This window comes from Clarias gariepinus, chromosome 19 (assembly GCF_024256425.1).
Source record: "Clarias gariepinus isolate MV-2021 ecotype Netherlands chromosome 19, CGAR_prim_01v2, whole genome shotgun sequence".
NCBI classification, from domain to species: Eukaryota; Metazoa; Chordata; class Actinopteri; order Siluriformes; family Clariidae; genus Clarias; species Clarias gariepinus.
The window spans coordinates 27,314,008-27,340,930 of NC_071118.1; the positions used below are offsets into that span (position 1 = coordinate 27,314,008).

Below are 26,923 nucleotides of genomic sequence, written 5' to 3' on the forward strand. Positions count from 1 at the left end.
ATGAAGTCTTTGCTATAAAGCAGTGACCAAAAGATCTAGGGATGATTTTGTTGAATTATTGTTTGCTTTTCCACTTTGACTTTTTGATGTGTTTATTTGCTTTGAGCTTAGCATTATAAGCTCATATCATCAGTAGAGTCTCCTGAACTTACATCCTGACCACAGGTCAAGTCTCTGGTGATGCTCAGTATAGACGCGACGGGTTTATTAACGTCCGCGTGTCGTTTAGAGGAAGTAGAGATGCAGTACAGCTCTCTGCAAGAAAACAGCAAGCAACAGAACAAGCTGTTCAGGGCTAGATTTCTTTTTTTTAAGGGTTTGGTTTGAAACCATTACTAGTGCTGCAGTATCAGTTGAAAAAGATTTTTCTGTAAAAGTAGGTTTGTTGTGGTCTCTGTTTGTTGAAGAGAAGCATTATACTCTCTGAGTTGTGAGGCTGCAATCACATACCATCAGTGTTTGTAAGTGATGGAGGTCGGTGTCATCGCTTCTGTATGCCATGGAGAAACTTTGAAAGAAAAATAAACAGGTTTTTTTTTTCTCTCTTTTTTTTTTTCTTTCTTTCTGTCTGTCTGCAGACGCGAGTTCAGCACTGCGTGTGCTCTGTAGCCAGCGATCACTCGGTGGGTTTGCTGAGTCTCCGAGAGAGGAAGTGCATCATGCTGGCGTCGCGCCACCTCTTCCCCATCCAGGTTATCAAATGGAGGCCGTGTGACGATTACCTGGTGGTGGGCTGCTCCGACGGCTCCGTATACGTCTGGCAGATGGACACGGGTGAGTTGAAGCGTCTGACGATGGAAGCCCGGATGGTGATATGTATTTAAAGTGCAGCGCGCTCGTCTCTAGAGGAGGCTGTGCTATTAGACATTGATTTCCCCTGCACTCTGTCACTCTCTTTATCCCTCTCGCGAGCGCTGTCTAAACGTCCCTCAGCAGCACCTTCCTCCTTTACCGCCCGTTGAGACACCGATGTTAAGTCATGATCTCTCTTTCTCTCTTTCCTGTTCAATATTTGATGGATGTTTGTGTTTTTCGCTCCGTCTGCCAGCCTGCCTTTTGCTGACTCTCTTAAAACGGTGCTGAAATTTTAATCACGCTTGTCTCGGTGGATGAGAGCAGTGGGGATGCACTTAGTAAATCTCTCCTTAAACGCCACCCTCCCCGTTCCTCCACCTTCCTCCTCCTCCTCCTCCAACCCCCCACAACTTCCACACATCAGCGCAGTTTATGTTTCCTTTTAACGTTGCTTTTTATAGGACCTGAGCTAAGCAGGACAGGATATGGGATTATTACAAACGCACCGGTTTGCTGCGCTTCGGCTTTTACAGTACGTCTAGACCTCCGATATGCTCACAGACGGATTACAGACGTGCATATCAAAGAGGGTCACGATTCGGGCTTTCAGTGTGAACTGAAGTCGAGGAGTTGGAATGGTTGGAAAAACAGATTTTACACTTTAATTCAGTCTCCCACTCGTCCTCATCCGCATCTCCTCGGCCACACGTCAGATTCTTAATCGGAGGTTTTAAATCTTTCGAATCCACCCGATCACGGTCTGAGCGCTGACCCAATCCCACATCCCGAGCGAGACAGGAAGTAAGGCGTCATTTACCACATGGCTGAATGCTCCCATGCACCAGTCCCGCGCCGGGGTCTCAGGAAGTGCTCGGACCACCTGAGTGTGAAATTGACAGATCTCACAGAGATTGGGCACTCCACACATACACACACTCACTCTCTTATAGTGAAAGAGAAGAGAAGAAGAAAAGTTACAATATGAGCAGGACCACGATGCGGAATAAAGAGTTAGGAACGAGAGAAAGGGATGGATGAAATGAAGCAGGGGGAAATAGAGTAGTGATGGAGTACCGTGGAGGAGAGAAAGAGAGAGAGATTTGGGGGGGTCGAGTCGTCTCTGTTCGTCGAACACAGTCCAGATAGCCGCACAGCTCTACGTGAGGCGCTTTTATTCCTGAGGGGAAAAAAAAGAGGGAACAATCCATGTACTCAAGCATGAAAGAGAGGAAGAAAATGAAGCGGTGGATTCATTCATGGGTACACTGATGAATAAAGGATGCTAGTGTTTAGTAACCGACGCTGACTGGTACTTATGCTAACAGGGTTTTTTTTATTTTACTAGGTTAGCTGGTGTGAGGAGTAACTCAGTCCTCCAGTTAAACCAGGTGTTAAATCCCAAACCCCAGAGAGTCTCATTAAGGTCTCGGCTCTTAAACTCAGCGGTGTTTATGCTAATCACACTCGCATATCACCGCTAAGGCTCTGTTCAAACCAGGGTTAAAAGCTAAATAAAGCTGTATATTTACATTTTTAAATTAGATTTATCTAAACCTTTAGACCCGTAGACGCCAGTACTGTAGTCTGTAAACACCCAGTATCGTCCCGTCCTACTCATGTAGAGTGTTACTGAGGTCACATCAGGTCTTTTTCTTTCTGTCTGTCTGTCGCTGTCTGTCTGTTTGTTTGTCTGTTTTCCTTATTCAGCTTTCTTTGTTTCTGTTTTCTTTATTTCTTCCTTTACATTTGTCTTTCTTTCTTTTGTTTTGTCTGTCTTTCTTTTTTGTTTCTGTGTTTTTTTCCCTTCTTACCTTCTGTTTGTCTTCCTTTCTAGCATTTTTTAAAATCTTTTTTCTTTCTCTACTTGTATCTGTCTGTCTTTTTTTCTTTCCTTCTGTCTGTCTCTTTCTTTTTTGTTTCTGTTTTTTTTCCTTCTTTCTTTCGTTAATTCCTTCATTCTTTATTTCTCTTTTGTCTGCCTGAGTCCATTTATTTTTTCTTTTGTTCTTTATTCATTCTTTCTTTCTTATTTCCTCACCCTAAATGGTTTCTTTTTTTTCCCTTTCTCAGCAAGTCTAACTATTTCAGCTGCTTCCACAACCAAAGGCTCTGCCTCTTTACACACTCTCTCTCTCTCTCTCTCTCTCTCACACACACACACACACACACACGCACGCACGCACACACCGGTGTGTGTGATTGGTGTGGAGTGGAGCGGGGCACCGGAGCCCGGTGCAGTAATAGACTGTAGCGGCGGTGCAGTGGAGAGAGCGCCTCCCTCTGATCAATACTCTGATATCATTTAGATGATTATTGGCGACGGGCCGTTTGGATCCACTTTAATGGCTTTTGATGTTTATGGATTTGTGTGTTTAGCGTTGGTCTAGAAGCTTTCAGCTGACACACACACACACACACGCACACACTGCTACCTTCTGTCTGTCTGACTGACTTACTGCTGACCTGCGCTCTTTTACACTGTCTACACTTCATCTCTCTCCCTCCCTTACTTGCTTTCTCTTTCCTTCTCTCTCTCTCTCGTGCTTTCTCTCACTTTCTTGTTTTTTTTCTTACTTTTGCTCTGCTCTGCTTTACCTTCCTTCATTCCATTTGTACGTGGACCTTTCCAATAAAAGCTTTTCAATTTTTTAAAGTTCGTTCCTGTTTCTGTTTTTATTAAGAAGAAAAAAAAAACAATCTCTCTCTCCCTCTCTGTCTCTCTCTCTTTCTCTGTCTGGCCCCCTCAGGAGCGCTGGACCGGTGTGTGATGGGGATAACGGCGGTGGAGATATTGAACGCGTGTGACGAGGCCGTGCCGGCGTCCGTAGACGGTCTGAACCACGCGGCGGTGAATCTGAAGCAGGCCATGACGCGCCGCAGCCTGGCAGCGCTCAAGAACATGGCACAGCACAAACTGCACACACTCGCCACCAACCTGCTCGCTGCGGACAACGCAGACAAGGTGAGGAGCGTACTGCTCACTCTTACACACACACTCATACCCACACACGCTATCTATAAACTTCACGTACTCGCCTGATGGCTGCAGATAAACGAGGACTTTTAAAAATTTTGGCTTTATAAGGTAAAAACAAGAAAACAAACCAGACAAACACATCAGGAATATCAACATTTGCCTCAGATATGTGGGTTAATTCAAGATAATACTTTACTGTGCGAATAAAATTACGACCTAATTATGCGTAATCGTAGCTTCAAAAGTCATTCTTTTAACAATAATAACAGAGTTTATATAATCAAGTAATAACTTTAGTCGTAACTATGACTAGCTAATTAGCATTGTGTTTACCAGTGTACAGGTAGTCCCCAACTTACAAACATTCTTTTGACTTACGAACATTCGATTTACGAATTTCGAAATGTACGAACAGACTGCGGTTCTACGGACATTCGTAGATGCGAACAAATCGCTCACGTAGCTATTGTACCAAAAATAGATACTGCAGTTCACCAGATACCAATATTTACAATTATATACAATATTTTCAGTGTGTAAGTAAATGTATAAAATGTCTAAATCTGGGTATATTGTTTGTGTTTGTGTTGTTGCGGGAAAAATTAGTTCGCCTCACAGGTTTCAGTGAATCAGTCCGGGAGCACGATGATAGAAAACCTCTGTCCTGTGAAGCTGTCCTGATGGTGAATAATCCTAACTTCGGGAAATCCTTAACAAAACAGAGTCCACAACAGTGTTACATTTGACACGTGTGGGATTAACCTTCTTAGACGTAGTTACTAAGTGTAGGAATAAGGGACAGAGGTTTAGTCAAATTAATTGGTATGCTTTATGTTGTACAGTATATTCGTGTCAGAGGCATATAAGACTCGCATTGTCTGACTAAAGAACAAATTCGACTTACAAACATGCTCCAGGAACGGAACTCGTTCATAAGTCAGGGACAGTGGTATGTGATGGTACTGCAGGTTTGTTGTGAGATTTTGTCAATTATGGTAAGTATTTAAGGTTAAATATTTATATTATAAAATAGTATTTAAATAACATGGTATGCTTCGTTTTGATCTCGTTTATCGGAGTTGTGATCAAAGGTTGGGGTTTCGGCCGAGTTAACGTGGCTAAGAAAATCAGCTTTATTGTTAGAAAATGGGACGGTTAAAAAGAAAAAAAAAATAATAAAATAAAATTCAAGCATCTTGGGGATCTAATGTGTTGGGTAATTTCAAAAAAAAAAAGAAGAGATTTTGACAAAGTTAGACATACAGTGATAGAGATTGAATTTTTTTTATAAACCTTGGTGATGGAATGATAACGATCTACCGTGATAAGGTTTGAACGGATAGCTGGTTAAAAGCAACACATTAGGAGACCAGAGGTGTGTCTCAATTCAGGGACCGCAACCCCCACCTGCAAGTGTACAACAAAAGCAGTGTGGAACGTTCTAGCTTTGCCATACAACACTGCTAAGGTACGGTTGCTAACACTAGCCCTACCTGTTAGCATTTGCTTTGGCGCTCAGACGTCGCGAGTTTATTGCGGTCTTGTCGTATTTTGTTGCGAGATAACAAACAACCTAAAAGCATGTGTCTCACTGCAAGTGCTCGAGAGTGGTGTGTGTCTGTGCGTGTGTGTGTGTCTATAACACCAATCGTGAATTTCCCTCAGGGCCACAGTGGTCATTTGGAAAATTGGTGGTTTGTTTGAGGAGAGAGAGAGAAAGGGACGACTGAAGGGAACAAGAGTCCAAACAGAGGAATAGGCTTCAGGATGAAAAATGCCTGACCTCGGTCTCACCGTGGAGCGAATTTTATTTAATTCTTTTTACCCCCGCACTCAAGTCTGAGCACTGAGTCACACTCACCACATGGAGGGCGCTAGAGAGAGACAGAAAGAGAGACAATGAAATGGGCCAGGAGACGAAAAGCCGAGGAGAAAACGCACTTTAAGAACGTCTGGGATTGGAGACATTGGACTGGTCAAGCCTGCCTTTTCTCTCTCACACACGCCCAGAAACACACCATGCGCACACACACACACACACACACACACACACACACACACACACACACACACTGGTCTCTGCTTTCTGGACCTTTCCAGAGTTCCCCGGGGTACTGAAATGGAAAAATAAGAAGAGCGCTTGTCTGAGCTGAGAGACACTGTCAAATTTTTTTGTCTTTCTTTCTTTCTTTCTTTCTTTCTTTCTTTCTTTCTTTCTTTCTTTCGTTCTTTTGTTCTTCTGTTCTTTCATTCTGTCTTTTTGTTGTCTTTCTTTTGTTCTCACTTTCTTTTTGTCATTAATTCTATTTTTCTTTCTGCCTTTCTTCATTTGTTTTTTTTCTTTTTTCTTTCTGTCTTTTTGTCTTGCTTTCTTTTTCTTTTTGCTAACTGTCACTCTCTCTTCCTTTTCCTGTCTTGTACAGCATTAGGCTGATTTCTTATTCGCTTTTAGAGAAGGAATGTAAAACTTTACATAAAATTTTCTTTCTTTTTTTTCTTTCTTTCTTCTCCTCTCACTTTTCTTTCCTGCCTTCTGCTGGGAAACTGTTGCATATGTTTTCTCTAAGAGGAAAATAATCAACACCAGGGTGCGAGAGTAAAAACTCCCTTACTAAGAGTCTCATCGCCGTGCTGTGCTTGAAGTCAATCGATCACCTGTTTAATGCTTCCATTAGGCAGAAATTTCATCACAAGTCCCGGTTTGACTTGAACGCCCCTTGTGTGTGCGTGTATATATACAGTATATAAGAGACCGACCCTGACCGAGAGTGGTGTTTGTCTCCGATGTCTCAGTAGCGCTCCAGAGGTTTAGAGGTTAGACAGATCAGCGAGGAAGAGACAGACTGCGCGGGTGAGGATGACGATGATGATGATGATGATGAGGGACCTGATGATGGTGGACCGTTTAAAGCGAGTTTTGTAAAGACCGTTTTACAGAATGATGGTCCTGCTATATTATAAAGAGAGAGAAAAAAAGAAGTGATGACACGTTTGTCCGGCGGTGGCAGTTTGGACACAATTCCACCCCGACGCCCCGCTGTGATTTCTGATCGTCTCTGTCTCGCTAGCGGTCAATTGGCAGGCCAGAGAATAGAAGGTGGAAGAGTGTGTGTGTGTGTGTTTTTCGGTGCTTGCTCTAATGCCCTATCATTCCCTCTGACAACATAATACAGCAGCGCTGATTCTCCAGCTCGTCTCTCCGGCCCAAACCTGCCATTACTCCTCCTGTGCGGCTTCAACACTAACCCCAACCCAGCCGGGCTAATGATACATAATCACCATCAAACAGCATGCAATCACACACACACACTCACACACGCCGCCATACACACAGCCCCTGGCAGCCTCCATCTCTACCTGTCTGTTTCTCTGTCGGTCTCACTCTCTAACTATCACTGTCAGGGTTTCTTGTGTTTTTTTTTTTTGTTAGTTTTTTTTCTTTTTTTCTCTTAGTGTCACTCTAATTCTTCCTTCCTTTTCCCCGTCTCTCTTTTCTCTCCCATCTCTTGATCTCTTGATCTCTTTTGCTCTTCCCTCTGTTTTCCTCACTCACTCTGTAGGCAGTGTTTCTCAGTTTTTTTCTCTATAGTAAAATAAAATGCTTGCTTGCTTACTTTTTTGGCGTTAATGATATAAAAATAATAATAATAATAAATATTTTATATTTACAATGTAAATTAATAACAGAAAAGGAAAAAAATTGTTTTATTTACATATTTATTTATAATAAATTAATATATAATATAATATATAATACATATATTTTATTTATATATTTATTTATATTAAAATTAAACAAATAAAATATAATGTAATCTAATTAAGTAAATATTATTTAAGTTTGTATAACTGTGAAAATGGATTTTTTTTTTTAAAGAAGTAATATAAGAAAATATATAATCCATCTCTGCTTCTTTGTCTCTCACTTTCTCTTCTGTTTTTCCCTTTTTCCTCTCTGCTCTTTCTTTCTTTCCTTCTTTCTTTTGTCATATTTTTCAGTTTTGTGCCTTTTTCATTGCTTCATTGAGTTCTCGTTTTGTTTCTTCTTTCTTTTTGTTTGTTTCTGTCATTCTTTAGTTTTTCCTTTCATCCTTTATTTCTGTCTGTCCATAAGTATGCCTTTTTATTCTTCACTTCTTACCTTTCTTTACTTTTATTTTCTGTTTTGTTCAATAATTTTCCTTTTCTTTTTTTTTCTTTCAACTGTTCTTATTTCTGCTTCTTCATTTTTTATCTCTCTTTATTTGTCTTTCTTCCTTTTTTCGTATTTATATTTCTTGCTACTTTCATTACACCTTTGAGACTCCCTTTCTCAGGTTTTTTTTTTTTTTTGGTTAATATTTACCTTTTTGGGTGATTAATAAAGGAAAAATATTTCTAAATATATAAATAATAAATATAAATGATAATAAAAAAACATTTCCTTACACAAAATGTTTTACAAAATGTAAATATTGAAAATGAAATAATAAAAATATAACTTTTTCTTAATAAATAATATTTTAAAAAACTTAATCAGAGACATTAAGGCAGCTAGCTCTGCATTGTTGCTTTGCAGTGCTGATTTATGAACTCTAGAGGGCAGTGTGACACCATCCACCATTACACTGCATCTGAGATTGTGTGTGTGTGTGTGTGTGTGTGTGTGTGTGGGTGTGGGTGGGTGTAGTGGGTTGGACAGGGACAGAAAGGGGAAAATAGGTGACACCTTTCAAATCTTTACACGTTGCAATCCTCACACACACACACACACACACACACACTAAGATAACTGTGCAGATCTGGACATGTTTGGTGTGTGTGTGGTCAAGGAAGGCCACATTGCTTTTCTTGTATTTCTTGTGTGTGTGTGTGTGAGTGACTGATATAAAAGGGGAAAAAGGTCTAAATAATTTATTTATTTACTCGAGGCGTTTTGTGAAAATTAGATTTATGCTAAAGTTTATTTTTTTTTAAATAAATTTTCGTTCATTTATTAACGTTTTGTTTATGTCTGATGGCCATTTCATGACATTCTAGTCCAAGCTGTTTTTGATTGATAGAAGTGACCTGATTGGTGATACAGCATCTCATCTGTGGACACACACACACACACACACACACACACACACACACACACACACACACACACACAGATACACTCTCTCTCTCTCTCTTTCTCTCTCTGCCTGTCTCTCTCTCTCTCACACACACACACACACACACACACACACTCTGCTAAGGCTGGATCGCATTTCTCCTCTCCGACACTGATCCGAGCGAGCGGCGGTTAGAGCCAGCCCTAGACTAGAGAGCAGACATCCTGGAGATGGAGAGATGGTGCTGCGCTCCGGTCAGGGCGTCTGTCTGTCTGCTCCAGCACCGAGCCAGCCATCAGGGAGGTGTTCAGAGGCTTAAAGGAATAGGTCAGGATAAAAAACAAAAACAAAACCAACTAAAAAAAAAAACAACAACATTCAGATTAGCACCAGCACCAAGTTCCCAAAAATGTACGAGGGGCGTTCAAGTCAAACCGGGACTTGTGATGAAATTCCTGGTGTAGTGAAGGTGTAAGAGCGCATGAAAACTGTTGAACGGTGGACAGTTGAAATGTTTTTAAGAAGGCCGTACGTTTGTGATTGACGATCCCGGCCGAGGTGGCTCAGAGCCCACTGCAGTCGTTCCTGTGAACGTTCATCGGGTGGGATGCCTGATCCCTAAAAAATTGACAGCACCGACTTGTGGAAGAGACGCACCTGTCTGTGGGAACTGTACACACACTCACTTATCAACACCAATTGCACGACAGTACAGGAACTTGGCTGGAAGTTATCGCCACATCCTCCGGTACAGTCCTGACCTCGCTCTAAGACATTTCCACATGTTTGGGCCATTAAAGGAGTCCCTGGGAGGCCGGCGTTTTAGACTTGATTCAGACAGGAAGTTCGATCATGGCTCTGGTGTACTGAGAGAACTTTCTGCCTTGATGGTGTCCGAAACACTGGGATAAATACTTTTATTATTTAGAGAAATATCTCAGAAATGTGTTCTGTGCAATCAAACGTCCCGGTTTGACTCGAACACCCCTTATCAGACATGTTTGGTGTAGGTCGTTTTACTTCTTTCTTGTTTCTTTCTTCATCTTTAGTACTGAAGAGGTGTCTTTTTTATGATTTATAAATTGCAATAAGTCTTTTGCCTGTTTTTAATGTAGGATTTAAACATATCATTTAAAAGAAAAGTAGATGATGTAATCATGTAATTCTCACTTTAGTTTCTCTCTTTGTTATAAATTTTTCACATGGACGTAAATGTTCTCCGTGTTTTACTTCAGTAGTGTTCGTTGCGGCATTGTATGTTTTTCGGACTAAAAGATGATTAGCAGTTTGTGGAAGTGAAATCTTTTTGACAGAGTTTTTAACAAGAGGAGGGAAGAAAAAAAGAGGGGGGAGAGAGTACTACGTTAGGAGCCAGGTGTTTTTTTTTTTCACTTTGTCGCTTGCTTTCTATTCTTTCTGTCTCTCTCTCTCTCTCTCCTTTCTGTGTGTGTGTGTGTGTGTGCGTGCGTGCATGTACATGTGATCAGTGAGGCAGGCCCTCTCAGCCATTCAGTCCCAGTAACCGCTGCTGAGCGTGGGCACAAAGACGCCCCGACACGTGCTAATTGTCAGCAATAGACGATACTGTGAAACCAATTTGAACGATCAGGACCAGATGCAGAGCGTACGGATCAGAGGGAGAGAGGGGGGGAGCGAGGGAGGAAGGGGGGGGAAGGGAAAAGGAGGTGTGGGGTGGATGAAGTGGAAAGATGGAGACTATGGACGAGGAGAGATGGAGAGGGTTGTGCTGATGTAAAATCTTATGACTCTCGAAGCATCACTTTTTAACACCTGCATCTTAAGCTGTCTGCTAAAATCTAAAAAACTTTCACGTTGCTTAAGTTGTGTTTTCTGGGTGTTATAATGTGTTATGAACAGTACTTATAATAAGTCATTTAAAGCATAGTAACCCGATTGAGTCATCTCTACCACTCGGTTGAGGTATGCTATGTTAAAAATAAACAAATAAATAAATCCCGGATTTAAATAGTATGATTACGACTGGTTATGTACTGTATTATTACATTTTTTGAAAGTAATGCATTGTATTTGGAAAAATATACGATACATTTACCATGAAGCAACATCTCAACCGTTTGGAAGAGGCATATACGAAGTTTGTTTAAATTTTTTTTTTTTTATAAATCTTTCTTCTTTTTCTTGTTAATATTGCCCCATAGGAATTTTTTTTACTTTCCACAAAATTTGCCACATTATATGTGTGTGTGAAAGAATGTTATTTTTTTTAAAGGATGTTGAAGTGTAAACAATCGTATATTTATTTCACGTATTCATTTTCAAGCAAGCAAGCATTCACTGCTAACCTGAAAACTGGTTCATTTGTTTATGGAAAAAAAATATAAGTCATGCTTAGTGTAATTAATAGAGAATGTAATATTAAAATAAATTATCCTAGTAATTCTTGTACGCGTTAGTGTTTAGCTGTGTGATTTATTTGATCACACTGAGTGTTTGTGTTCGAGCAAGTGCTCAGTTGGTGCCATCAAGTTGCTGGTTTTAGAAAAATCTAACCAATAATCTTCATCCCAGGCTTAATCATAGCTATTGACTTCCTTTATGTAAAGATGTATAAACAAAGATAGATTAAATAAATCAATAAATCTATAGAAGGTTCCCTGTTGGTGTAAAAGCGGCGTGACATTTGGACAATCTCGTGTAATTATTTCTTTAATTCCGAGTTTATTGCCTCACCTTTGTCAGTAAAGCGCTGGCCGAACATCCTGTTCGTTTGTTTAAAATGGAGAGCAGGTGCTTCAGCCATTGAATTAACATCGAATAGCAATTAGCGAGGCGGCAATTTACAACCGTCGCGGCTTTAAAAAGGAGATGAGGCGGAATGAATGGTTAGGGGGCTAATGAGCATTAGAGATTATTATGTAGACGGAGGAGCAGATAGATTAGCGTGCACTCGGGAGAACTTTTTGACAAATGTCTTCAGAAAAGTAACTAAGACTTTCCAACCTGGAAAGAATGACGCAAGGCCGTTGTGTTTTAAAGGCCGGACGTACGATAACTTCAGGTTTTTGTCTTTCCAACAGGGCAACTTGCCTAAATACTCCCACAACGCACTCGTGGTGCAGGCCATGAAGACCAACCTGACCGACCCGGACATGCACGTCCTGTTCTTCGACGTGGAAGCCGTGATCATCCAGCTGCTGACCGAGGAGGCGCAGCGTCCCAATCCCACGCTCGTGTCCCCAGAAACGCTACAGAAAGCCCCGGGGGGTGCCGACAAGGGCGGGTCCTTCCTGGCCAACAAGATCTTCAAGCAGGTCGGTACAAGACATGGACGATTTCAGTTGCTAGCGACTTCATCGGCTTTAGTGAGATTCAATCATCAGGAACTGTTACAGGAAAACCGAATGTAATTTTAATCATTGCAGATTTAGTTTCTCAAGAAATTTCTGGCTGTTCTGTGTTAATTTGAGACAAAAAACAAGGTTTAATTAATAAATTAATGAAACTCGTTAAATCGGTTTAAAGTGCTTGTCATTAACGCGCAAATCCGAGTTAAGACATTAGTTTACACGGTGTGTGAAGTTAAGGATATTGAATTCAGCACTTTGTAATTTTCTTTATAGACCTATAAAGAAAACAATTTTTCTTTTTTAAATAATGTATTTGTTTTTAATAATTATAAAAAGAGTTTTCATATTGGTGGAGAAAAACTAAACTAAAATGTAAAGTAAAATGGAAGATCAACTCTTTGTGCTAAGTTTATGAGTCAGGTTGACAACCGTTTTTTTTTTTTTTTTTTTTAATTTTACAAAAAAAATATTTTTTAAATTTATTTAGTTCATTAATTGAGACAAACATACAAAATGAGGCAGATATCACAATCCATTTATTTTTGTGTAAAAAATAAAGGAGTTTTTTTCTGACTTAATTCCTCGAGCTCCTGGTTGCAGGTGAAAGAGACCATCAAAGAGAACATCAAGGAGCACCTGCTGGACGAAGACGAGGACGAGGAGGAGGAGGCTCGTCGCCGTGAGGAGAAGTCCAAATCCCTCAGCCTGCTGGAGTACAACCTGACCATGGACACGGCCAAGCTCTTCATGTCCTGCCTGCACGCGTGGGGGCTGAACAGCATGCTGGACGAGGTGTGCGTGAGCCGACTGGGCATGCTCAGACCGCACACGCCCATCTCCTTCGGCCTGATCTCGCGTGGCGGCCACATGTCCCTCATGCTGCCCACCTTCAAGGACTCGCTGTTAAGGCAGCTCACGAGGGGCATCGGACCAGAGAGCAGGAAGCTCTCCGTTTCCGAGGTGGTGGGCAAGGGCACGTATGGGGTCTCGCGTGCCGTCACGACCCAGCACCTGCTGTCCATCATCTCGCTGGCGAACACACTCATGGGCATGACCAACGCCACCTTCGTGGGTGAGCACATGAAGAAAGCACCAGCCAGGTGAGTGTAGTGACTCTCTTTCGAACTTTTGTCCAAGACTAGACTGGCCTCACTGCCAGGATGAAGTTTTATTCTTTTTTGCTTTAGCGCTGCTTTTCCCTAATGTGTTAGTCAGGATTTGGCAAAAGTGCTGGTTTCAGAAGAGACACGGAGTCGAAACCAGTTGGGTTCGTTCATTCATCTTCTATATCACTGATCCTATACAGGGTTGTAGGAAACTTTAGGGCACACACTCGCACACCTCACACTCACACACTCATTCACACAACACTTTGAGTCTTTGGAGGCCCCTGTGCCAACCACGATGCCATCTATTTGAACAGCTCTCCTACAGCAGTGCAGATGTCAAAATAGACACACTGTCAGAAATACTGTTCTATCACTGGAGCAAAGTTTGTTTTGATGCCTTTTGATGGAAAAGGTCAGTTGATTTAAGGCTTTTTGGCTTTGCAAGTGAAAATATCAAGCAAGCTAACCGTCAAAATCAAAAACAAATACAGATTCCTCTGATGAATCCTCAAGTAAAAAAAAAAAGAAGAAAAGAAATCATGTTTTTTCACGTGGCTCTAAAACGCCCAGCGTACAGCCTGAATGTCGGCACACCGAGCGCCGCATCACTGATTTCATCATCCTCGCTAACTCCACGTCTCGCCAAGACAAACACAACACAGACAACATGCTTCACCCAGCAGGCAGACAGCAGCCAGACGGCTCAATATTCCGAGCTGCTGGGAGAGCGAGTACGAGCCGCGTGTGGAGAAGAACTCAATCTGATGTTCGTGTTGTTTACCGGTGACCTTCTCTAAGGGTGGAGGTCTTCATGCTCTTTTGGAGCACCGCTTCTAGAATGAGATAACAGCAGCGGTTAAGGAGTGCAGTGCGAGCGGTGGCGAGTTCAGAGGGAAAAAGAAATCCGTGCAAAACGTTCATGCCTATGTTTATGTATGTGAATTCTGATATCAAACTGAAAGTATTCATTAAAAAAGTAATATAGTTATGAAAAATCATCAGATTTATGTCTCAAGATGAGGCACTGACTGGTGTTGCGTGATTGATTGATCGCATAAAATCATGTATAAAGTACATTTATTTTGTTACTGTACTTAAGTCTATATTTCACCTATTTACTTTACCTATGTAGTCTTATTAGAGAATACAGTCGCAGTTCAGAGTTCACAGCCTCAGCCGTCAGCCGTATATATATTTTTTAAAAGGTAATGTAATTAGCCGAGTTTGAAATGTAATAATTTAAGGTATTTCGGGAACATATTTGTGGTTTAAACTATAAAAATAGGCATTTATAGTCATCTTTTGGACTGCATTCAAAATTCATGTTTTTTTCACAATTTGCGTGTCCTCTAGGAACATAACATCAGCAAATGTTGACTGTATTTTTTTTTTACTATTACTCCACTCAACAGTACAGCCAATATCCATACTTTTACTTAACTGCATTCATGCATGGCTTTGCTTTGCGTAACAACAGTGGTGAAGCGGGGATGTTGCCACTTGCTGACTTTTATGTGTAAATGTGTGACTTGTCCTTCTTTCGGGACATTTAATAACGTAACTGGTTTGAAATTAGAATCGGAGTTGGTTGCAGACAGCGACAAAAATAAAACATTTACAAATTGAGAAGCAGAGAGAGCGTGTTAAAGAGAGAGAGAGAGAGACCTATACTTTTGAGTAAATTCGAGGTGAGTACTTCTGTACTTTTACTCAAGTACACATAAATGGAGGATCTTGTGCTTTTACTTGAGCAATAGAATCTCTGTATTTTACCCGAGTATGATTTGTGAACTTTCCCACATTTTTTTGGCATTCATCAGTTTACAAAGTTTATTTTGGTTGACAATTTTTACTATAAGATTGCTAAATGTAGCCAAAATAACTTTTGGAAATGTTGTTCAAGATGTTGCGGCCATTTTGCATTTCGTTCATGTTTTTTTTCCCCCCAGACACGTTTCTCTCAGTGTCGGGTTTGTAAATCTCGGCCCGATCGCAGCACGTCTCGTTCCGACGGCCATTTCCAAGGCTCTGCCAGTACACCTCATAAACACGAGCTAACTGCAGTGTAAATCATTTTTATCACTCATAAAAATCTTTTATGTGCAGTAATGAAAGCATGAAGTCTCTACATAATTGCAGAAGACGCCATCGAGCCGGTGTCATCAGAAACACTTGGGTTTCACTTGGATTATTAAAGATTCTTTGGTTTATAGAGTTTAGTTTATAGGGATGTATAGACATAACGGACTTCCTGTTTCTGCCATAAACGGGAGAACGCTATTGGAATTTGTTTGTGTAAATCATTCAGCTAATTATAAATATATGGTTTATATAATTACTTCAAATAGACAACGCTAGATAACCTTACCATACGTTTTATCTTTGGTAATTGAATCGATGGGTCTGAAGTTTTGATTCAGAATTCAGTCACGCATTTAAAATGACTTACGTAAACTTAGAAATGTGAAATCGTCTAAAATTAAATTGCTTTAAAAATGCTGCAGCTTTTACAGAAAATACAAAGCGCTTGCAGCCTCAGCAAAAACTCATGAACTGTTTTTTATTTATTTATTTTTTTTGGTAAATTATTAGCAATTTATAAAGATACTATTTTAGGTGCTAGCAAGCTTAGTAATTCAACACACACACACACAGACGTGGGCATATGTACGTGCACACACACTTTGTCGAAAAAGAACTCTAAGCTGTGAGCAGTGTGTTAATATTTCATTTGGCCTTTGTGTTTTAGGCCTCCAAGACCCGGTGCCCCAGAGAGCCCCAAAAAGATGCCCCCCCAGGTCTCCACCCCGGCAATGCAGTCCCAGATCAAACAAGGTAACTACAAAGAGTCTCCCTCTCTCTCTCTCTCGCTCTCTCTCTCGCTCTCTCTCTCGCTTTCTCCTTCTGTCTTTTTCTATCTGTCCGTCTCTATCTCGGGTTCTTTCTTGTTCCCTCACTCAAGGGAAAAGTCATGATGTAAAAGCGCAACACAACATGAGAAATCTCCTTTCACTGCGGCCGCTCGACACACAGCCAGCCCGGGGTGCACCGGGAACCTCTGGGGAAAACGCACACACCTAACACACACATGTTGTACGAGTGAAATATTTAGTGCATCTCATGAAGACGGGATCCAGAGGGGGAAAAGAAAGTGTAAACTTTTGTGTTTTTAAATGTCTTACACTTCAGCAAACTCTGTTCGAAAACCTTATCAATTTCACTCCATTTGTTTCCAAAGCTTCGGCCCGGAGATGGAAATGATTTGTTTATTTTAAGAATTTTGAACACCATTTAGTGTTCGTTTTTCAGTATTTAGGTATTCATCATTTAAAGGCAAATTCTACAATACTTGTAATTAATTTTAAATCAATTTTATAGAAAAAAATATATATAATATCTATATAAAGGGTCTAAGTACCTGTTTCAGAACTCACTACATTTAAAAAAATATATATTTTGAAATGAAATTGTACATACACCTTAATATGCATAAAGCTTTTAATATAGCTATAATATGACATAAGTCAAGTTGGTAATTGTTTTTTTTCCCGTCATGTTTGCTTTAAGAATTATAGTAACAAGCGGGTTTCATTAAATCATTAAAAAAAAACTAGCTATAATGTATACTTGTATGCAAATGTTTGATGTTTGTATCCTTATTGGTTCTGTAGGGAAAAAGGAAAAAAGGACTTTAATATATTTAGGGTTTAACTACAAGGAAAGAATTATGAAAGTAATAAAATAAAAACTAAAATGAAATTTTGGAAGAAAAAAAGCTTAACAAAAATTTAACACACACACACACCCACCCACACACATAGATGGACATAAAGGCATGGACATGAAGCCTAGTACTCTCAACATCCTATTAGTATATATTCCATTTCTTCATTTTAATCTAAGGGTGTACAAACTTTTGCATTGAGCTGTATATCCACTGTCTTTAAAACCACCAGAACATATTTAAATATCTACCTCTTTGAACCTCAGTACTGTCACCCTATTAGCCACACACACGCACACACGCACACGCGTTCCCCTCACGTGGCCTAATTTGTTACCCCGCAGGAGCGTCCATTGTCCCGCCACAATAGAGCTGTGGCGTGCGGGATCATTTGTGTTCACTTACTCATGCCACGCTCCTGTTTGCTCCCTTTGAGAGGAAGTGTGACGGGGCGTGCTGAAAATCGCCACGTGGCACTCACCATTGTCCGCTTTCTCTCGCCATAAGGGCTCTCTGCTTTTCCCCCCCTTTCCTTTTTCACATGCTAATCACCTTTGCCTTTTCGAACGCACAAGAGTTGGGGGTCCCTGTGCCAGATTTCCGACGCGTGCCTGTCCAATGAATTCTCACGCCGCGTGAAAGACAGGCCACGACGGTTGGTTTAAAGGACAAAAAAGAAGGCTTAATGTCCTTTTTCGTCGGGTTTATGGGCGAAAAGGCGTAAGAGGAGAAAAGTGAGCTCGGCTGCTAAGATGCGTTGAGCTTATTGATCCTTCTGCGCTCTTTAGGCTTAAAGACATAATGAAAGTTATTCAACGCATGTAGCTCCTTTCCTCTCCTCCTCTTGTCTGTACTCGGTTCCTCGGGTATTGATCCAAATCGGTTTGCGAAAACCGCTCTTAGATTGTCTTATTAAGTGTTTTTTAATAGAGTTGTTCTTTAAGCCCAGAGCCGGGAGAAAGGCAACAGCGTGCGCCATCCTTGTCATGCAGACTCGGTTAAACTAGCAAAGCCTTTTTTTTTTGTGTGTGTGTGTAAATTTTCCTGTCTGTCACATCGCCATTAAGGTAAATGAAGGGGTTTGAGAAAGACGAAGGAGAATGAAGAGATTGGCGCAACTCTCTCAATCAATGAAACTCTTCCTCTAACAGCATCACAATTAGAGGAAGCTGTTTTTGAATTGCACTTATTCATTTGCTCCCACATTTATCCAAATGACTTCAAAGTGGGGAATCTAAGAATCGAGAATCCTTTAAAGCTTCAAGGGTCTAGCTGAAGAGGACAGCAGTGACTTCCAGGCAGTTCTGGAATCCAGTGATTAAAATGAAGAACCTTCATATGTGTCAGAACCTTTACCGATAATTTGCACAGAAACTTAAGGACATAATCATTACCACTTACTTGCACAGAACCTTCCATAATCACTACCAAAGGATCATCGCTGGTCTCTCACCAGTCACTATTTTCAGTTCACTATTGCAGAAAGTTTGCTTCTTAAGTACTTGTATCTTTACCCGTTACAAGGACATCATTTTTGCAAGGTACTAGCGGAGATCTCCTTTTGTCTTTTATGAGATGTCCTTTTACCATTCCCTATCATAAAACCTGTCACTAAGCCAGATCCTAAATATTCCAGAACCTCTCTTTGTCCCTAGGATAGACATTTCTCCAGTCACTAGTGAAGAATATTCTCCAGTTGGTACAACCACTAACTCTTTTTGTTTATAAGAAACAGAACAGAAAGGTGTTTCGCCTGCCATGCGGAATCCCCGGGTTCGATTCCCAGCCAGTGCCCAAACCCCAGCCACTGGATGCAGTCCCGGTCCCAAGCCCGGATAAAATGGGAGGGTTGCGTCAGGAAGGGCATTTCCCTAGTAACCTGGGCATGGCCTTCTCCAGTAACTTCGGTAGGACTTTCTCCAGTAACTTGGGCAGGACCTTCACAACCCACTAGAGCTGAACCTTCAGCAGTCAGAAACTTCAATAAACGCTACAGCAATTTTTTTTCTAGTTACCTAGGTTGAACCTTCTCCAGTGAAGAAGGAAAGGACTTCGGTAGGACCTATACCAGTCACTTGCACATAACCATCTCCAGTTACTGAGGTTGAACGTTTCACCAAACTACTATGATATACACTGATCAGTTATAACATTATGACCACTGGGAGGTGAGTTGATTATATTGATCAACTAGGTGGCACGGTGGCCTAGTGGTTAGCACTGTGTCCTCACACCATCATGCTCGAGGATTTGATTCCCGCCTCGGGCCTGTGTGTTTGGAGTTTGTTCTTATGCTTGCTGGGTTTCCTCTGGGTACTCAGGTTTCCTTCCACAGTCCAAAGACAAATGACCATAGTCTGTGAGTGAGGCTACAGGTAAACTGGTGATAGGAAGATGGGCACCCAAGGCTCACCCATGCTTTCAGTGACCAAAGGCTTATCTCAATCCAATCAAGCATCTATGGAATGTGCCAGACAAACTAGTCCAGTCCACAGAGGCAACCCACCGGCCACTAATGTCCCAGTACCAGACACCACATCACACCTCCAGAGGTTTTGTGGTGTCAGGGGCCAGAGGGGCCAATATTGGACTTAATGTTTTTGGTTGTAATGATGTATATGGATGTATGACTGATGATACAAGTTTTATCAAAGACCTTAGATTACCTTTTTATGGCTGCTGCTGCTCTTATGGGCTGCTCCACGTCCCTGTATGTGTTCTTAATCATTCTCAGTGTGCATGGCCTTAGCACTGTTCTCCCAACGGTACCATCTCTTAAGCAGTTTCTAACTCTTAAGTTTCCTTTCTTGCACAGTCACAGCCAGTGATTTCAGCTTCTTTAAGCTGCTGAGGTTATTGAGAACTCTATCAACAGTTTGCAGAGACCTAAAGTGCGGTTTGTTCATCAGGGTTTCACGGCAGATTCTTTTTGTGTTTTCACGAAATAAGTTTTCCATGTAGACTTTTTTATTTCTGTTTGTCTAGTTCATTGTATTGGAGTAATTTTGAGGTCTGCTTTCTTGAATGATTGATTGTGTGTACAGTTCTCACGAACAACTGTGTCTCTCTCAACTGTCAGTCTTCAAGGACCAGGGGTTTGACTTCAGTGGGCTCAGAGCCACATCGGCCAGGATCGTCATTCACGGACGTACGGCCTTTTTTAAAACGTTTTCAAGTTTCAGATCATCACCGTACTCTGCTTGAAGTCTTCTGTAAATGTCCATTGCTTTTTTTTTTTTTTTTTTTTTTTTTACACTTTTCATCACAAGTCCCAGTTTGACCTGAATGTCCTACAATAAAATATTTTTAGTACTAAACAGAAAATATTTATGTTAAGAAGTTATATTATGATGTTCTTTTATACAGTTCACACATGAACATGCAATAGCTTTATACTTTGACTATATTTTGTTCTTAAAACAAATAGTTGTGAAACATATCTTTGCATAAATCTTAAATTGTTTAAAACCTTTTAAACGTGTTTAAGTGTACGTACGAGTTTTTGTCTGCGTCTTTTTTGTTTGACTAACTGCTTTTTCTCTCGTTTATGCAACGCCGTCGGAGGCCGCGCGTCCTTCTTTCTTTTTTTTTTAGTTTTCTTATTTTTCCCCCTATTTTCCCCCCTTTTTTATTCCTTTTCACTTCTTTCTTTGTTTCTCTCCTTTGCAAGCTGCTGCCGCCACTTCCACCTCTGCTCTCGCACCCGGCACAGGGGCGCCTCACGCTGCCTCCACCTTTCATTCCTCTCCCTCCGTAAATGAAGGTACCAAAAAAGAGAAGCACCATCTTTTCTCTCTTCATCCCTCTCTTTCTCTCTCTCTCTCTCTCTCTCTCTCTCTCTTCTCATTCTCTCTGTTTCTCAGTGAACTCATCTGCCCTGTGCTACCTTTCCGGTTTTTTTTTTTTTTTTTTTTTAAACCTTTTCAGTAATTGTGTGTGTGTATTTGTCATCTATGTTTGTCTTGTTGGTTTCGTCCTTGTGTATCGTGGTTGTGGTTGTGGAAGTGTGCGTATTTGTATGAGTTTTGTTTAGAATGTCGGTGTGTGTATGTACAATCCTGTCAGCATGCTTGCTGTGTGTACAATAGGACAACAGCACACACACACAGACGCATACACACACACGATTTCCATTGTTCTTGGGAGAATATGAAGATTTTTACACAAGCTACCTGAAGTCTATTCTTACAAATAATTAATTATTATTATTGTTGTTGTTGCTATTTTTTCTTATTTTCAGTGAACGTGTGACTTTGAAAGTACTGGATAAGTCAGTTTATTTTCTTAATTAATTTATTATATCATTTAAAAATGTATAAAAGCAATAATTAATTTTATTTATAAACAGATTTGTTTTTTGTTATTGTTATCATTATTCGTTTTTTGTATGTTGTATTAACTAAGTCATAAATATTGACATATTTTCAATCATAATATAAGCAGGATGTTTTTTTTCAGAAGGTTATTATAATAAAAAGAAAAAATTATAATAAAATCCCACAACCAATCACATTTAAAAAATATATATTACTGTAAATAAAAAATGGCTAATTTTAATTTCAAACTTTTATTTTTTATTTTATTTTTTTTACAGTTTTTACTTTAACAGCTAAAGGAATTTCCTTTAGAAGTTTCCTGGATAACTTAAATGCAAAATGTCATTCACAATTAGTTGAACAATACTTTATAAGGTTGTAAAATATTAAAATAGGTGTCATTACTGTATTTCTGGACTATAAGCAATTTTTTACTTTTTTTTTTCTTGCAAAATGACACATGTTGTAAATATATATATTTGTTACTTTACTAATTACTTTCCCCTTGTTTTGTTACTCTTTATATAACACACAAACGGGCCCTTAATATTTACCGATACACAATGTGAAATTATGCACTTATTGTATAAAATACAAAATGTGAACATGACAAAGCAAAATTTTTATTGATTAATTTCCCGGGGAGCGTTTTAAACTCTAGAGTAATCTATAATTCTTAAAACATGACACTTTGACAGACCTGGCGTAATGAAATCTATAAAAAGGATTTCTTTTCTTGTAAAGGTAAGTATCTGTATAGTTCCACAAAGAAATTCCGCTAATTTCTTTGCTGTTTTAATCGTTGTTTATCGTTGTTCGATTTTCAGAACACGTGACCTGAGCTCATTTCCAAAGCTAGATCATATATTAATATTCTAATATATGTCATCTCTGTTTTGAAATGTGTTTCCTCGCCAGCATTCCTTATGTTCAATAACGTCCTCTCTGAACCGATACTCGTCTTTTTGGTTACTCTCGGTGTTTAGTAAGGAATGCTGTTGGAAAAAAAATAATTATATATATATATATGTATATATATATATATATTTGTTTATATATGAATATATATTTATATTTGAGTTGTATAAGAGGTGTATTAATAGGAAGGTGTATGTTGTGTGCTCTGTGTGTTTGTGTGTGTGTGTGTGTGTGTGTGTGTGTATGACTTCACCAGGTTGGAGTCAGCTGGCTGCGATGCACTGTGTGATGCTGCCTGATCTGCTGGGGCTCGATAACTTCAGACCTCCACTCCTGGAGATGCTCGCTCGCAGATGGCAGGATCGCTGCTTGGAGGTTTGTTAGTCAAGACACACACACACACACTTATGTACAGTATACACATAATTTAAATTCTAAATATTACTACTTCATCATTATTAATACTTTTTACATTTACATAGAAGATGCATTTATATTACCTTAACAATAACTTTACATTAGCTTTACATTAGCTTTACATTTACATTTATGTTTTGCAGCTTTATGTTTTTTCCAATTATATTAGTTTTTACATTTTACGCGTATAAATTAAACAATACTTCTATCACCTTTATACTTTTATGTATATACCTTCTATACTTGTTTATGAATAACATTTATAGATAGTTGTTTTTGTTTTCTTTTACATTGAAACACTTTTACTCTTTGAGAGTATATTTAAAGATATATTTATATCTGTATGTTGATTATTTTACACAGTTAATAATAATATTATAGAATTTACCAGATTTTTGTTGTCTGTACATCAGCCTCATGTTGCATAATTAATTTCATAATATCATGTTAATAAATATCCTGTCATTTTGTAAATAGCTTTTGCTTTAGCGTTATTTACCCCGACTATACTTACTTTTACATTTACATCACGTTTGCTTCTTGACTTTACTTTTACATTACTGTAGCTTTATTAGTTACTTTTATTCTGAATGACATTTAGATCAGTTTTACATTTACATTACTCACTCTAGCTTTATATTTACAGTGTGTATACAAGCTTTATATTAACAGTACATTCATTTACTTTTTTTAGTGTAAATGTAAAGCTAGTGTAAATTAGGTAAATGTAAATTTAGTGTACTTAATGTAAATACCCTAAATGTACATTTACATTCTGATGTATCAGATGACTGATGACAAATGTTGTCTTACTGTAAATGGTTAAACTACTGTAGATCAACTTTTGCATTATTTACCCAATTTAGTTTCATAAGTTTACATTTATGTTATTTACAGTAGCTTTATTAGGGAAGGAAAAAATTATATGAATATGGATTACATTACTAGGTTTATATTTACGTTTGTTGCACTAGTTTTACGTTTACTTGAGTTACAACAGCTTTACATTTACATTTGTTACCCTAGGTTTACATTCACTGTATATTATTTAAACTAGCACTACATTTACAGTACATTAGTTACAAAAAGTTCACATTTAAAATAGCTTGCATTACTTTAGCTATCCATAGCGTTGAATTTACATTATTTATACTAGCTTTGCGTTTACATCATTCACGTTAGCTTGGTGTTATTCAAACCCTTTTTACTTTTGAGTACACGGTGTGGAAATACAGTTCATATATTGTGCGTGTTGCAGGTGAGAGAAGCAGCCCAGGCTCTCCTGTTAGCGGAGCTGCGCAGGATTGGTCAATCTGGCAGGAAGGACACCATCGACATGTGGGCTCCATACCTGCCTCAGTATGTGGATGCTGTCAGCTCACGTAAGTACCATATGTGTGTGCGTGTGTCTGTGTGAGAAAAATAAGCGAAACGTATAAGCATTGCGCGTGTAGTTTAGCTTTGTAGCTTGTAAAACCTTAAAAATGTGCTGGAGGTGTTTTCTACATTCCCGTTGTGTCCGTTGCTGAGGAGACAAATCACTGGGGCTGGAATCATCTGATAATTACTGTAATTTCATCAGGACGTGGCGACGATGTTAGAACAGCACTGCAGCGGAGGCGTGAGAGGAGACGGCCATTAATTTGTCCTTTTTTTAAAACAGAAGTTTACATCAATATGATCACACACACACACACGCACACACATACACACAGGTCATGTGTTAGTAGAGTAGAGTGTGTGTATAGTCTCTGTGGGGAAGTAACTTTATGTGTCTGGCCAACAAGACACTCCTAAACACTTAGTGTGTGTGTGTGTGTGTGTCTGTGTGTGCGCGCTGATGTGTCTTTTAAAGCATTAACCAATTATGTGTATGACGGTGTGGTGAGACGGCTGCTCTGGCACTATTACTCACGGTCTAAACACATTAAGAAACGGAACAGCACCCAGCATGATCTCTCTCTATCTCTCACACACACACACACACACACACACAGACAGACACACACACACACACACACACACACACACACACAGTATGTTGCTGTCGTCCCACCAGAATCAGCTAAGGGTAAGCAAACACAGGCGACATTAGCGCTGGTCAGTTATCAGTGCCAGTGCTGGGCATCTAGCAGACAAGGTGTGTGTGTGTGTGTGTGTGTGTTCTGTGGAATGATGTCACATGGTCATAAAACCCCTCTTGTGTGAGGTCAGAGCTGCCTTAATGTTTTAGAAACATGAAGAGTAAAATATGTTCCTAATTAAACGTTTAGCAAAGGTTTATTAAAGTAAAAAGGTGAGATCGTACGGGACGGCACTGCTGTAGCGAACCACACTGATCTGAGCACTGCCCTGGTGGGTGTGGCCTATTATTCTAATGAGCAAGTTGATTGACGGCTTTCTGTCTTCCTGACTTTAAGGATTGCTTCGCTGTTTAAGCAGACAATTTTTTTTACTTTTGTCTTTTTTTACTAGTATTTTTTATTCTTTTCTGTCCATTCGTCTGTCCTGCTCCTCCCTTATCTTCAGTTTTTCTTTTCTATTTTTCTTTTCCTTTTTACATCTGTTTCGTTTTCTTTCCTTTTTGTTTTCCTTTTCTTTCTCTTATTTTTTTTCTATATCTTTTTTTTCTTTTTTCCTTTTTGTTCTTTCCGTTTTACTTTAATTCCTTTTACTTTTATTTCCTTTTTTTTTCTATTATGCCTTTCTTTTATTTTCTCATTTTTTCTCCTTCGTTTTCTTTTTCTTTATGTTCATTTTCTTTTCTTATCTTTTTCTTTATCTTTTAAGTTCCTTGTTTTCATTTCCTTTTTCTCTTTTCTTATTTTTCTTTTTCTAAACTTTTCTTTGTCCCATTTCCTATTCCTTTTCTTTTTCTATTATCTTTTTTTTAATCATTTTTTAAAATAATTTTTCCTTTTTTTATTTCTGTTTATATTCTTACCTTTCTTTTAATTTATTTTCTTTACTTTTGTTTCTTTTTCTTTTCCATCACCGTTTTTTCTATCCGTTCACTTTCGTATTCTGTCTTTTTTTATTTCACGCACTTTTTTCTTTTTCTTTAAGCAATTTAGCGATAAGCACAAGAGATGAGAGTCTAGAAACTCTAGAGTTCATTTCTTTAAAGCAGCCGTTATCGAGTCTTTTATTTCTTTCGTACAGAACAGTTGGATATTTTTATAAGCACTAAAGACCACGTTGTTCCTTTTACCTGTTATCACTTAGACTACAGCAACCAGCTGTTCCTTTTCTATCTTTCTGTGTAGAAGTTAATAATCCAAGAACAAACCGAGAAACAGTGAAGTGCGAACTCCTCTGTCCTGAAGAATGTCCTGTTGTGGAAAAACCCCAGAGACTGGAGACTCCTTCACTTTACAGAAAATGACCAACAATTACGCGTCTTTCTTTCTTTCTTTCTTTCTTTTCATCCCATCCCATCCCATCCCATTCCACCCCATTCCCTGTGGATGAGGAACCATAACATGCTATGGTCAGATTTAATTAACGTGACAAAAAAAAGAATACGGTTTAAACTCGGTCACAGATTAGGCTCGTGTTGCAAACCGTGCCGTTATCTAAGCTAGCATATTCTGTTTAGTCTAATCTAAGCCTGGCTAAGCTAATCTCTTGTGTTTTAAGTGCTGAGTTTATAGAGGTGTCCCTGAGAGGTAACGGCATGCTCACAACACCTTATCCCGTCGGTTTTTCCGCTCCTGGCGAGTCTACGTGCTAGCTGGTGGTTTGTGGTGGAATTAGCGAGCTATCTGGTTATAACTGTTGCCCCTCCCCCGACCAAACCTGCCCTCTACCTCACTTATTATTCTCAGCTAGCACTGTTGGGAAAGTGGGTGTTTGTTTGAGTCTTTCCCAGAAAGCCTGAAGAGCTGGCCTTCACACACACACACACACACACACACACACACACACACACACACACACACAGTGTTCCCGCTCTCTGTAATGTATCTGAGGCAGACAAGCCGCTGTTGCCTTTGGGACGTTGGTCAGAAATAGAGAAGTGGAAGACAAGGCTGAAGTTTGGAGCTTTTATCTTTGTGTGTGTGTGTGTGTGTGTGTGTGTGTGTGTGTGTGTGTGTGTGTGTGATGAATAATACATGGAGACAGAGAGGATTCTTTTAGATGCCGTGTCTTATTTTTGACCACCCTAAGATTTCAATAGCACCTTTAGTGTGTGTGTGTGTGTGTGTGTGTGGTCGCTCTGGGCGTTCATTAATGCAGCGCATGCTTCCTCTCCTTCAG

General features: G+C 39.5%; 1 protein-coding gene across 1 annotated transcript in view; it reads left to right on the forward strand.

Annotated features, from left to right (window-relative positions):
* The window catches only part of LOC128507531 (WD repeat-containing protein 7), a 130,895-nt gene that overhangs the window by 16,200 nt on the left and 87,772 nt on the right, over window positions 1–26,923 (forward strand). The window contains exons 13-19 of the mRNA XM_053478520.1: window positions 579–774; window positions 3,543–3,757; window positions 11,910–12,143; window positions 12,780–13,279; window positions 16,038–16,123; window positions 22,503–22,621; window positions 23,922–24,045. Of these exons, the coding sequence (XP_053334495.1) occupies window positions 579–774; window positions 3,543–3,757; window positions 11,910–12,143; window positions 12,780–13,279; window positions 16,038–16,123; window positions 22,503–22,621; window positions 23,922–24,045 (1,474 nt within the window). The remainder of the gene's footprint in view (window positions 1–578; window positions 775–3,542; window positions 3,758–11,909; window positions 12,144–12,779; window positions 13,280–16,037; window positions 16,124–22,502; window positions 22,622–23,921; window positions 24,046–26,923) is intronic.